The 12,509-nt window shown below is 44.0% G+C and overlaps 2 protein-coding genes across 2 annotated transcripts in view; one reads left to right on the top strand and one right to left on the bottom strand.

The window, feature by feature from the left end:
- The window catches only part of LOC307018408 (glutamate receptor 1-like), a gene marked incomplete at its 5' end in the record, with an annotated part of 61,567 nt that extends 54,954 nt beyond the window's left edge, over positions 1-6,613 (bottom strand). Inside the window, 2 exons of the mRNA XM_079648639.1 lie at positions 5,540-5,674; positions 6,595-6,613. Coding sequence (XP_079504765.1) covers positions 5,540-5,674; positions 6,595-6,613 — 154 coding nt within the window. The remainder of the gene's footprint in view (positions 1-5,539; positions 5,675-6,594) is intronic.
- The window catches only part of LOC307019049 (uncharacterized protein), a 189,984-nt gene that overhangs the window by 107,887 nt on the left and 69,588 nt on the right, over positions 1-12,509 (top strand). The window lies entirely within an intron of this gene.

Genomic DNA, 12,509 nt, shown 5'->3' with positions numbered 1-12,509 from the left:
ACTTCAATATCCTTACATTCTGAATTGAGGGTTTTAAATGAAGGCATGTTGGCGTAACAATCCAAGGTAGACTCATAGCTGTCTGGTTGTGAAACTAGGGTATATGCTGTTATCGAAAGTGTGATAACTATCAAGAAAGACCTGCAGGACTACACTACCCACAATCCTATGTTTTACGCTCATCTCGTAGATAGTTTTGGTTTTGGTTTGAGGCTGTAAACTCTCACTAAATATAGTTCTATATTATAATTACAATCTAAAACAAACTGTAGGCGGTCACCGCTGAGTTCTCTGAGGGCGTTTTCACACCTGAAAGTCAAAACCTTCACAAACGTCATGTTATTTCCATTTGTTTACCTTTTACACCTTTGATTAGGTTGGTTTTCACGTTGCAATTATGCATGAACTTGAGGCTGAAAGCTCTGGGAGAAGTATACGGTGGACCTTGAATTAAGAAATGGATATGTTTGAGTGTTAATGTGTTCCTCTGGTTATCAATTACAGCTATGTTTTAAAGCAGTTACATGAATAAACACTACTATAGTATGCTTTAAATGTTTAATAAGTGAGAGTTAAAGTGTTTTACTGGGTTTGCTTGGTTCTTGAGATACTTTAAAGAAATGTTCTTTTTAAATAAAACATGCAGAAAATACAAATGAACCGCTAACTATGAAAAACATGAATAATTTAAAACATTTCGGAGACTTTCTTTGTGAGCATCTCTCTGTCTGCCGGGGCTTTTTAAAACATCAGATAGCTTGTGTGCTCCTGCCTGTATTCGACCAGAGGGCTGTGTTAGACGTACAGAGTTGAATTCAGGTGTAATAAAGGCGTCTGAATGAAAGGAGGTCAGCACATTGTAAACCTGCTGCAGTGTGCTGAACGCTCCCCCGAGCCACAGTCCATTTACTGCTGCTGTGGGCTCTTTTACAGCCGCCTGCTCTTAGTTCTGTTTTCCACAAATCCCAAGTCTGCTGAATGAAGTCTGGATGGAGGGAGGAGGAGGCGCTGACCCGTGATGGAGAGCACCGTGGACAGCAGAACACTATCCAACCTCCCTTTTTACAAACCTGTAAAGTTACTAGACAGTCAAACATGCTCTCATCAACGACACTAAGGGGCGCATTATGGCTTCACACTGTCTGTGACCCATTGGCTTTTCTCTCGGCTGCCATGTCTGTTGTGTGTGAACGGGTTTTTACAAAGGGCTTTAAACTGGATGTATGTGCTTTATTTGTGCAGCAACCGTGAGTGGTTTCTTAAAGGTCCCATGTCATGCTTTTCTGGTTATTACCCATCCCCTTGTGTGTTATGAAGGTTTGTCTGCATGTAAACGGTCTGCAGAGTCACAAACCCTCAAAGTACACCCTGTAGGGAGTAAAACTCTAACACAGAGAAGACCTGTCTGTGCTGCCCCAGAACGCCTCGTTGGACATTTCTCTGTTTCTTCCTGGGTACAGTGACCATACCCAAATGGACCAATCCGCGGACTTCCTCACACTCTCAATCTTTTCTCAGCGGCGAGGCTGTGAGTCGGGGTGTGAGCACACACACAAACTCCCAGCCAGGCTGCGGGTGTGTGTGTGTGTTCGGGCTGGTTTCGGGCTGGGTTTAGCTGTGTCTCGCTGTCTCGCAGACGTCCAGTGGGCTCATAGGGAGGGGGGGGGGCAGGCGCTCCAACAAGCCGTGTAGGACAGAGAGTGAATACACAGACTATACAGAGATGCTGGATGAGAAACCAATGTGAGTTTGGAACATTGAACAATGTAAATCTATTCTAGTAGACCTCAACAATGGAACTATGATCCGCGAGGTTAGTCAGCAGGGTCCGGAGGCAGGTGAGCTGCTCAGGTGCAGCTCCATCATTCTGTGCATGTCTGCCATGAAAATAACCTAATTTAAATAAATAAATAAATACAAATGCAAACCAAGCACCACATCTGAATGAATCGGTCAAAGCAATAATGTGTCAGCATCATATTTGCATTGTTTGCTTTTAAAATGATAAGAGAAGCTGGATGTTCTGTTCTGATTTTGGTCAGTCAGACCTAAACGAAAAAACATTTCCATGGATGTATACAGAGAGCTGGATACAGCGTTAACGGCGGGACCCTGTTAATTCCTATACAAGTTGCTCAGTGGTGCATGAAGCCAACATGGCACGTCTGGGCCCAGAGAGCAACACGCCTGGTTTTCCCTTAAAACCCACCCTGTATTTACAAACATTTAAATAAGGGCAATTCTAATGTTAGTACTGTTGGTTGGCTTACCTAAAAAGAAAATATCTCTTTCCTAATGTCAAACTAAATTATTTTTGGGGCCCAATGATATCACGGATTGACACGAGAGTTGTACAGTATCCGATTGACCACTTCTGTTTTCCTTTCTAGCTATTTTACAGCTAACATCTGGACAGGAAGTACATTTGCTGTTCTGGAAAATTGCATTGAATTTCTATCCAAACAGAAAACCTTCCTTCATTGTCTTTTAATTTAATATATTTATTTCAGAAACATAACACATTTCCATTGGAGAGGGGGATATCTCCTCGGTTGCTTTCCTTTAACTTTATTTTACTTATGCCCCTTATCTGTCCCACGTGTCTGCTGCTAGGGTCAAAGTAAAGAGGCTGTAAGCATGACAACATTCAACATGGTACCCTGCTTATAAAAGGCTTTTTGATTGGACCATATCTAATCTGTTTGGCATTTTTAACACATGCCGAAAAAGACAAAAACTCCATTTTGGATTACATTTGAAACTCCCCATTTCCTACAAATGTCAATAAAGGTTGCAATCTTGCATCAAAACCAGTCAAAGCCAACTCATGGAGAGAATAACTGGTGTCTCTAGCTCGAGATATTTTAATATCTCTTTGATCCAGTGATAAATCTGCAGGGGGGAAGGATCAGTCCTCCTGAACAGCACAAGGCTCCTAACAGAGTGCAAGAGGCCAGCAGGGTGCTCTCAAAGCCACTCAGATCACATCCAGCTCACAGCACCAATCACAGCAATAAGAAAGGATCTATTCGCTCATTTTCTATTTCATATAAAGTATCAGAGAAATCTAAGACAAGTATCCGACACAAGATAAGTCAATCAGTATTATGGCGCATTTCCACTACACGGCCTCGCTCGGTATGGCTAGGCCTCGTTAGGCCTCGTTAGGCCTCGTTAGGCCTCGTTAGGCCCGGCTCACTTTATGGCACATTTCCATTTCAGTTTAGGAACTGGGGCAGTAACTATAGTAACGCAGTGTAGGCAGAGCCGTGACGTCATCTTCAATGAGAACCACAGAAAACCAACATTAGCCGTTAGCTGTTAGCCCTCAGAGCTCACAGCTCCTCATATCTGTTCAGAAACTAGACACAAGTTAAACAAGTACAAACCACAGACTGTCTGTGTCATGGAGAATACAGTCGCTGGTTTATTTATGTCTGTAGGCCGTTGTTGTGAGTGTGGACGGACGGAGCATATACTGCGTTAGCTTAGCCGATCTCCATTCAGAAAACACGCATTTTAAAAAGGTGTTTCTCCTGCCGTCAGTCTGCAGACTGGTCAAAGCATTAATTCATGGTTTTTACTAACCGGTATCAGTATGTTGTTCCTTCGGCATCATTTTGAAATGTGCATTACAATTAAATCACGGTCAAATATGTTCATCTTGTTGTAGTTGTAGCCCCCTTGCCAGCGATTCTCTCTCTAGTTTAGCATACAGTTGTTGGCCCGCTAAGAACCTCGATTTTATGGGGCCAGAAAACGGTGAAATAGTACCCGCTAGCCGGAACTACGCCAAGTGGAAACGCAACCACAAACGGACACTTCATTATTGATCCCCAGAAATGCAATGTTCATAGCAGCACAAAGACAGAAACAGATTAGCTTCATCGCCTTGAAACGGTTCCTTCCCCTGACATCATTCTAAATGAACATTTCAAAGCGGGTGAAAAAGCAGGGATTCTTTTAATGAATTCATGAATTGAAGAAAAAAGTAGAGGAGCTGTTTGAGGACAAAACTCCTGAGACTGAACCAGAGAGCAAATATACCAAAGCAAAGAAACTATGAGATATTTGTAAAATCCAAGAGGGTGTTCATTATCTTCAGGGTCAACACTGTGAGCAACTCTTTGCTATTCAAGTCAATTTCATTCAGAACACACGCAATTAAATCCAGAAAGGTCAGTGGATGTGAATACAACAGAGACTATTTGGCTCAATTACGTAAGGAAAACTCACACGGGGGCCGGGGGTCTATGATAGTTATTAAAAATACATTTTAATATCCTTGGCATTTAAAAAGCTGCAGCAATACAAGGTTATCCACAGAATACATCCGCAGCAAGTAGATATGACTCCATGCGCTCTTTATTATGAAATTAGCTCAGTCATCTCGTCTCAGTCTCAAATTGTATCTTGGGCGTCAGTTTATCGTGAGATTAACACGTGTTTTGGAAAGATATACCTCGATATCCATACAACGGTTTTTTGATAAGACTCAAATTATGAACGTAGACGTATAGGCACATTCTTGGAACAGCTTTGTATGCTGCTCTCGCCTCACAACACTCCAGAAATGGTTTCATTAAGATCTGCCTGATATCTTATTAGGCTCAAAACATTATTGGAGAGGTTTTAACACGGGGGAACTCTGGATGAGTTTGTTAGGAACTGGTCCCCGATAGCAGCGTCCATGACAAAGGGATGGTCCAGTGTTATAACTATGGGCGTAAATATGACAGCAAGTATTATTCACACATGAGTGCCGCACTACGTTGTTACTGCTGCTGCTGTTTTAGTTTTTCTCTCCTGGTCTGTTTTAGGTGCCGCTCACACGGGAACGTTTGCGTTTATGCACAGTATGCGTCTTCAAAAAAGTATTCCGTTCACACGTCTTCGTTTCATTTGACGTGTCTGTTCGCACGAGAACGCTGGACACGCTGTAGTACATATGCCGGGCCTGTAACTGGCGCTGTAACTTCCGCCACAAAATACACCAAAAGCAGCAAAGAAGACCCCGCAATGTTGCCATGGCTACCCTTCTGTTTACGCCCCGCGATGGATGTAGTAGTTCATGTAGTTCTCCATGTCCACTTGTTGCTGATGGTTGTGGTAGAGGAGCTGTAGATTTTGCACTAACATCGGTAGCATGGTCAGTAGCACTAGCCGTAGCTACTGGCCATGCTACAGCAGTGAGCAGCAGAGGCGGGGCTATCGTTATTTTTTCAGGAAATGATCGTATAGAGGCGATTACACGAAGTCGTTTGACCCCCCAGAGCATTTCGTTTGCAAATCTATCAACCTCGGGACCCGTTAGCGTTTGTGGGGTCCGTTTCTATCGTTTTCTTACGGCCTCGTGTAAACGAAAGGGCTATGCGCAAGAGAAACTATGCGGATCCAGCCCGTTTTGTTCTCGTGTAAACGGACCTTAGTTTGGTGGGTTTTGCTCTGTGCTGGTATTGTACCACCTTGTAACGGTTGGAAATAAGACAAATATTGAAAGAAACGTGCTGCATCAGATATACAAAGACAGGGAACTTACAGGCGTAGGTCATGGCGAAGCTGCTGCCGGTGTCCACCATGTCCACCTGAGGGACCAGTTTAGGGATGTCCTGCTGCTGAGCGAGGGCGAAGCGAAACACCTCGTACTCATGGGAGGCCGAGGGGAAGAGACCTCCTGATCACAGAGAGACACAGCGGGGGTTAAACACTGACACAGAGGAGGGGCCGCAAACACCAGAGCTGAGGAATGTGAAGGGAAACATCTGTCTGAGTGAATATGTGCAGGGTTGAGTCTGCATTTTGAGACTTCCTGTCCCCTGGTATGGAGGTCAATGGTTTTCTGAATGTGTGTTTGCTTGTTATCCTGAAACAAAGTCTGTGGTTAACACAAGATGAAGACAGTTTTGTTCGACGACATAGAATACTCGAAAAAGAAAAGCCCCAAATCTCCACCTTCAAGAGACTTTACAGAGTTTAGCAGTAATCCAACAAATGGGGGATTATTTTCTGACGATGGACTCATCAATTTGTCGAATAAAAGTTGCGTCTTCATTAAAAATAAACTTTAAAATTCTGAATGTTTTGGTATTTGTTCAGACTCTTTGGTCCTTGGAGGAGGGTCTCGCAGACAGAATTATTATAATATCTTATTATAATAATTCCTCCACTGACCGTCTAAAACACAGAGCGACGTTAAGGATTCACAAAGTTTGGCTCATAGTTGCATCGTGCAGCACAAACCGTGATGACACCACGGGCTGAGTTCACCCCTGAAACTAAAAACAACGCTTCTGGTTTGCAGTAATTGCCGTTAAAAGCCTCTTTTCTCTGCACTCACACACTCTCCACATGACAGGTTTGTAGGGTCACGGTGAAATTATATGACTACTTAAACTCTGACTGATTGAGCCACTTGTCTTCTCCCTGGTGACGTAGGAATACAGGTTTTTTATTTGAGTAAAAAGCTGATAAATGATCTTTTACTGTCTCTTTTTAAAGACGCAGTCACAAAGAATAACACATCATTTGGTTCTGACTCAGGTGGTTCACCAAAGATGGGGCGAAGCCTGCGAGCTAGTTCAGCCACTCAAGCACTTATGCTGCCTTCATACATAATGCCCCTGCCCTCGCCACTCTACAACCAACCAAGCAGAGTCTCCTTAATACGCCGCTCTATTTAACCAGACAGATCTCTCTCCATGCATTGCTTGCTGCTGCTATTGCTTCCACCTCACCACGACCCCAGCTTCCAACCCACCACCACCCCAGCTTCCACACCCCAGCTTCCACCCCAGCTTCCACACCCCAGCTTCCACCCCACCACCACCCCAGCTTCCACACCACCCCACCACCACCCCAGCTTCCACACCCCAGCTTCCACCCCACCACCACCCCAGCTTCCACACCACCCCACCACCACCCCAGCTTCCACACCCCAGCTTCCACCCCACCACCACCCCAGCTTCCACACCACCCCACCACCACCCCAGTTTCCACACCCCAGCTTCCACCCCAGCTTCCACACCCCAGCTTCCACCCCACCACCAACCCAGCTTCCACACCACCCCACCACCACCCCAGCTTCCACACCACCCCACCACCACCCCAGCTTCCACACCCCAGCTTCCACCCCACCACCACCCCACCACCAACCCAGCTTCCACACCACCCCACCACCACCCCAGCTTCCACACCCCAGCTTCCACCCCACCACCACCCCACCACCAACCCAGCTTCCACACCACCCCACCACCACCCCAGCTTCCACACCACCCCACCACCACCCCAGCTTCCACACCCCAGCTTCCACCCCACCACCACCCCAGCTTCCACACCACCCCACCACCACCCCAGCTTCCACCCCAGCTTCCACCCCACCACCACCCCAGCTTCCACACCCCAGCTTCCACCCCACCACCACCCCAGCTTCCACACCCCAGCTTCCACCCCACCACCACCCCAGCTTCCACCCCAGCTTCCACCCCAGCTTCCACCCCACCACCACCCCAGCTTCCACCCCAGCTTCCACACCCCAGCTTCCACCCCAGCTTCCACCCCCCAGCTTCCACCCCCCAGCTTCCACCCCAGCTTCCACCCCAGCTTCCACCCCAGCTTCCACCCCAGCTTCCTCCCCAGCTTCCACCCCAGCTTCCACCCCAGCTTCCACCCCAGCACCACCCCAGCTTCCACCCCAGCTTCCACCCCAGCTTCCACCCCAGCTTCCTCCCCAGCTTCCACCCCAGCTTCCACCCCAGCTTCCACCCCAGCACCACCCCAGCTTCCACCCCAGCTTCCACCCCAGCTTCCACCCCAGCACCACCCCAGCTTCCACCCCAGCACCACCCCAGCTTCCACCCCAGCACCACCCCAGCTTCCACCCCAGCTTCCACCCCAGCTTCCACCCCAGCACCACCCCAGCTTCCACCCCAGCACCACCCCAGCTTCCACCCCAGCTTCCACCCCAGCACCACCCCAGCTTCCACCCCAGCACCACCCCAGCTTCCACCCCAGCACCACCCCAGCTTCCACCCCAGCTTCCACCCCAGCTTCCACCCCAGCACCACCCCAGCTTCCACCCCAGCACCACCCCAGCTTCCACCCCAGCACCACCCCAGCACCACCCCAGCTTCCACCCCAGCTTCCACCCCAGCTTCCACCCCAGCTTCCACCTGTAGGCTCGGGAGGGTTAGTTATCTAATCATCACTCATCGTGCTATGTATATCTGTGGAGTATTGAGGGCCGAGCCTAGTCTTCCTTGTCTTACCATTATAGTAAATTAAATATCTTCGTAGTAATTCACCGCCGGATGGACATTTCAGAGTTTTCTCATGCTCAAATGACTATAAAATTAATCAACAAATTAATAAATACTGAAAATAATAGCTAGATAAAATGTGTTTGTCCTCTAGTAGTGAAGTCTACCAATTGTTAGAAACGACTACAGAAGTTATTTATTATCATTATTTTAACATTCCTTCCTCCGCAAAGAAGACTGTGAAACAAAATGACATTGGCCCCGTGGGGTATGCATTATCACAGTAAGCCTAATAAAATGAAATATTAGACCCCAAACTTTTATGTATTTATTATCATACCAGCGACGGATTCAGATCAGTTAATTCAGTTAAAAATAATGAGCTAAAAGTAATGGAGTAAGAATTAAAATAGTTAGTTTAAAGTCATAGAGAAACGGTTAGGAGCCACAGAAAGTTGCTATCAGAAACAATGCCTGACTTGTTTTGGACGTAATCTCGTCTTTGTTTACATTAGCAAGCCTCAATAACACTCAGAGCATTTGAGCTCCATACTGTTTCAGAAATAATCTTTCACGTGGTTTAAACAGGATGGCGTTTTATCAGAGCAGAATTTAACTTTATCTCCGGTAGAATTCTGATCAGGCATTAGCTCCGCCTCCTCTTTTGTTTTTTTTCAAGCTAAGGACCCAAAATCTGCGTTTCTCTAACAGGGCTGCAGAAGAGGGGTTTGAGCAGTATGAGGCATGGCTACAATGAACTGTTTGGGATTTCAAGCAAAAAACTTCACAGACATGCTTTGTATAGGTATGGCCCTATATGTTTCCAATATAGCATGATATGTCCACTTTAAGTAATGGAGTAACAGTTGTAACGTTCAGCTTCAGTGAGCAGTAGTAGGATCGCTGAGCTAAACAACATAAATATTGACAGATAAATAAATAAAATATAAAATCTTCTTTTATAAATGAACAGTATCGTCTACATCCAGAAGAATAACTGAGTCAATGAACGGGTTCATGTGTTCAAACTTCCGGTGTGGAAGACGCTACGCTCACCTTTTAAATAAAACGTTTAAAAAGACGCTCAAATGTCACTTTTTACTGAACACACAAAACAAATACTGACAAACCTCATGCCTTCACAGCCAGCTGATACACCATCCCATAACTCCACCCTACCTTAGTGTGGAGAGGTTTCCCCCGCTAACCTGTCACCTGTCACCGGCGATACACCTTCAAAATAAAAGCCCCGATTTTCGAAGTAAAACAAAAGCCATAAATAATTTCACCCTCAAAAAAATAAAAAAATAATGAAAACCAAAAAATAGTAGACAATCTTTTACATGTTTTACTTATTATTGATGGATCCCCGTGCTTCTACTCCGACTGATATGTATTAATTGTTTTACTTTATTATTTACCCCTTTTGTTTGTTTGTTTGTCTGTTCATATGTTTACAATACAAACAAGTCTTATGAAAGTATTAAATAGATATCCAAGTGAAACTGATACGTACCATACTTGAATACATTTACTTTCCTCCACTTGATGACGCTTTTTCTGTAATTTGTTTTTAAAAACTTAATTTAGATTCAAGGTTTTGTTCATTTGACCCAAACAAGAGATTTTCCTATAAACATGGACATTTGTATTTATGTGTAGGCAAAGCGCGGCGTGCCTTTATCCTAGTGAATTCACATGTATTGCACAGAAGGGCGGTTAACTCTGCTTTAATGTGAAACAGAAACAAAGAGTGGAGATGATTCCCTGTATCCAGTATCTATATTCACACAGCGTCCCTCTCCAGAAACTTCCTCCACCGTGAGACCCTTTCCAGCAGATGAATCCTCCAGCTGCTCTTTTGAGTCCCTTTTTAACCTCGGCCGGTTTGCGTCTCATTCAGCGGATCAGCTGCAGAGCGGGAGTGTGACGCTCCCAAAATGAAGTTATAATGTGATTCTGCGGACCACTGGCTCGGTGCTGATGTGGCATCACGTTGAACTAACCTGCATTTCTACAGGAAACACAATCTGACCTGCATACCAACCACAGGCTGCACAGCTCAGCAGGAACATCTAACTTTGGGGGGGGGGGGCCTTCTGTCCCGGCAGATGGACCGCTCCCAGCCTTTAAAACGCCTTGAATAAATCATACATCTAATAATATTCCAGTAATGTCCACCGTGTTATAGTGCAAGCAGTTTTTGGAGTGCGTAAAACACATATTACTTGACCTAATCATGTGGCGTGTGTTTTATTCAAGCTTTAATACTCAACAAGCAGAGGTGGACTGGAAGTATATTTAACTTGTAAGTACTTGTAACTGATGACTAAGTATTTAATACTTACTTGACAATGGGAGAATGAATAAGATATGTATTTAAATGCAACAACTACAAATGTATAAGCATCAACATATACCAAAAGTACCAAAACAATAGTGCTTGCAGGATAATATAATGTATATAAAAAAGTCCAAATACATTTATGTATATTTGATTATTGAATCATGTTGCAGCTGGAGTCATTTCCCCAAGTGGATCAATAACACTTCTCTTACCCTAAAAAAACCCTCATCATTAATTTTTTATTTTGGAGTTACGAAAAAACGTAAGACTTTAAGTTTTGAGGCAAAAACATGTTTTTTAAATAGTATTTTTGCAAAAAGAAATGGTTTTCTTTATTTCATGTCTTCTGTCCGACTGGTGGAAATAAAACACATCGGGAGTTTATCTTACTAACTTTGTCTGTTTGTGTCTCCTACATTCACCAAGCGTTAGCATGACATCATGCATAATTTGCATATTCAAACATAACACGTCAGAACACGTGTAATATAATAAATAATTGTGTTAATGTCAGTAATGAAGTGGAGAAGGCTGTGGCTCAGTGGATAGTGTGCTGGACTTTTAATCAGGGGAGCACAGGTTCAAACCCCACTGCAGTCGTTGTGTCCCTGAGACACTTCACCCCAAAGTGCTCCTGTGGGGATTGCCCACAGTATTGAGTATGTAAGTCTCTTTGGATAAAAGCGTCTAACAAGTGACATGTAATGTGATGGGAAGCTTCATGGTGATATCTGTTAGTTACTTGTTTTACCCTATTCACCTGCAAGTAATACGTGCATTTCCTTTGTATTCTAATGTATGTACTTATCATAGAGTTTGTGTATTTTATGTTGAGTGTTATGTTCCCCTGCAGGGACATGCATTGCACATAAGCTCATGCTGTAAATGCATTACAATGGTTTCTGCTTCCCTGTACACCAATACACATTAACGCATAAAGAATGAACGTACACAGTATCACCCCCGATAGTCTGCAAGTCTTACAGAATTATTACAGGAACCTTAAACACAAGATGATTTACAAAGATATGCACTGTTTCTAGATAAGTGGGTTATTAATTTAATATGTTGTTATTATTCATATTCTTAATGATTGAATTTACATTTACAAACGTTTATGGCCAAAAAGTTGGTCTGAAGCAAACGTGCAAATAAATACAGAGTAATGTTTGTTGATAAGCCCTATCAATTCAATGTATTATCATTACATGTATGTCCTGAACGTTGGCATGACACAGATTTCTTTTTTTTTTAAATGGTCCTAAACTAATGACTACATACAGCACAGCTGAAACAATTCATTCTAATTACAACAATAAAAGAAATGACTGTGACTCTGCCCATGGGGCTGATTCAACCCTTTCGTCACTATAATAATATATTTCATTCACTTCCTGCAGGAATATCAAAGTGCAAGAGACACAAAAAAGAGTACTTTAACTTGTCTCATCATGAATATATGTATATGAATACTAACACACTGAGGGGAATCCCAACCGCAGGCAGCAGAGTGAGGAGAGGGGGGGCATTAACACGATTCAGGCAGGAAATAGCATTTTAACAGCATTATAGGCACAGGTGCAGAAAGTCACTTCAGTTGAAGCATTAGATGTCTAAAAACATTTGAAGTGCACACTTTTCACAAATTACGGTGAATAATCAAGGTGTTTATTGTATATTGCTGTATTTATTTTCCTAACTGGCATTTGATTATATTCCCATAGCTCGTGTGCAGAATTGTGGTTTCATCTATTCAGTATCTGGGCAGGCAGCGAACCAGTTGCATGCTTTGTATCATGTTGAAATGCAGTCCCCATCAATAACAATGCATTCAAATTAAATCAAAAACACTCGGATATAAAGGAGAGCCTTACAGCCGCTGGTTTGATGTTAAAGTGTTATTTTAT

The sequence above is a fragment of the Notothenia rossii genome (assembly GCF_949606895.1).
Source record: "Notothenia rossii genome assembly, chromosome: 9".
NCBI lineage: Eukaryota > Metazoa > Chordata > Actinopteri > Perciformes > Nototheniidae > Notothenia > Notothenia rossii.
Note: the sequence above shows the minus strand (reverse complement) of the source record. Positions and strands in the feature narration are given on the sequence as shown.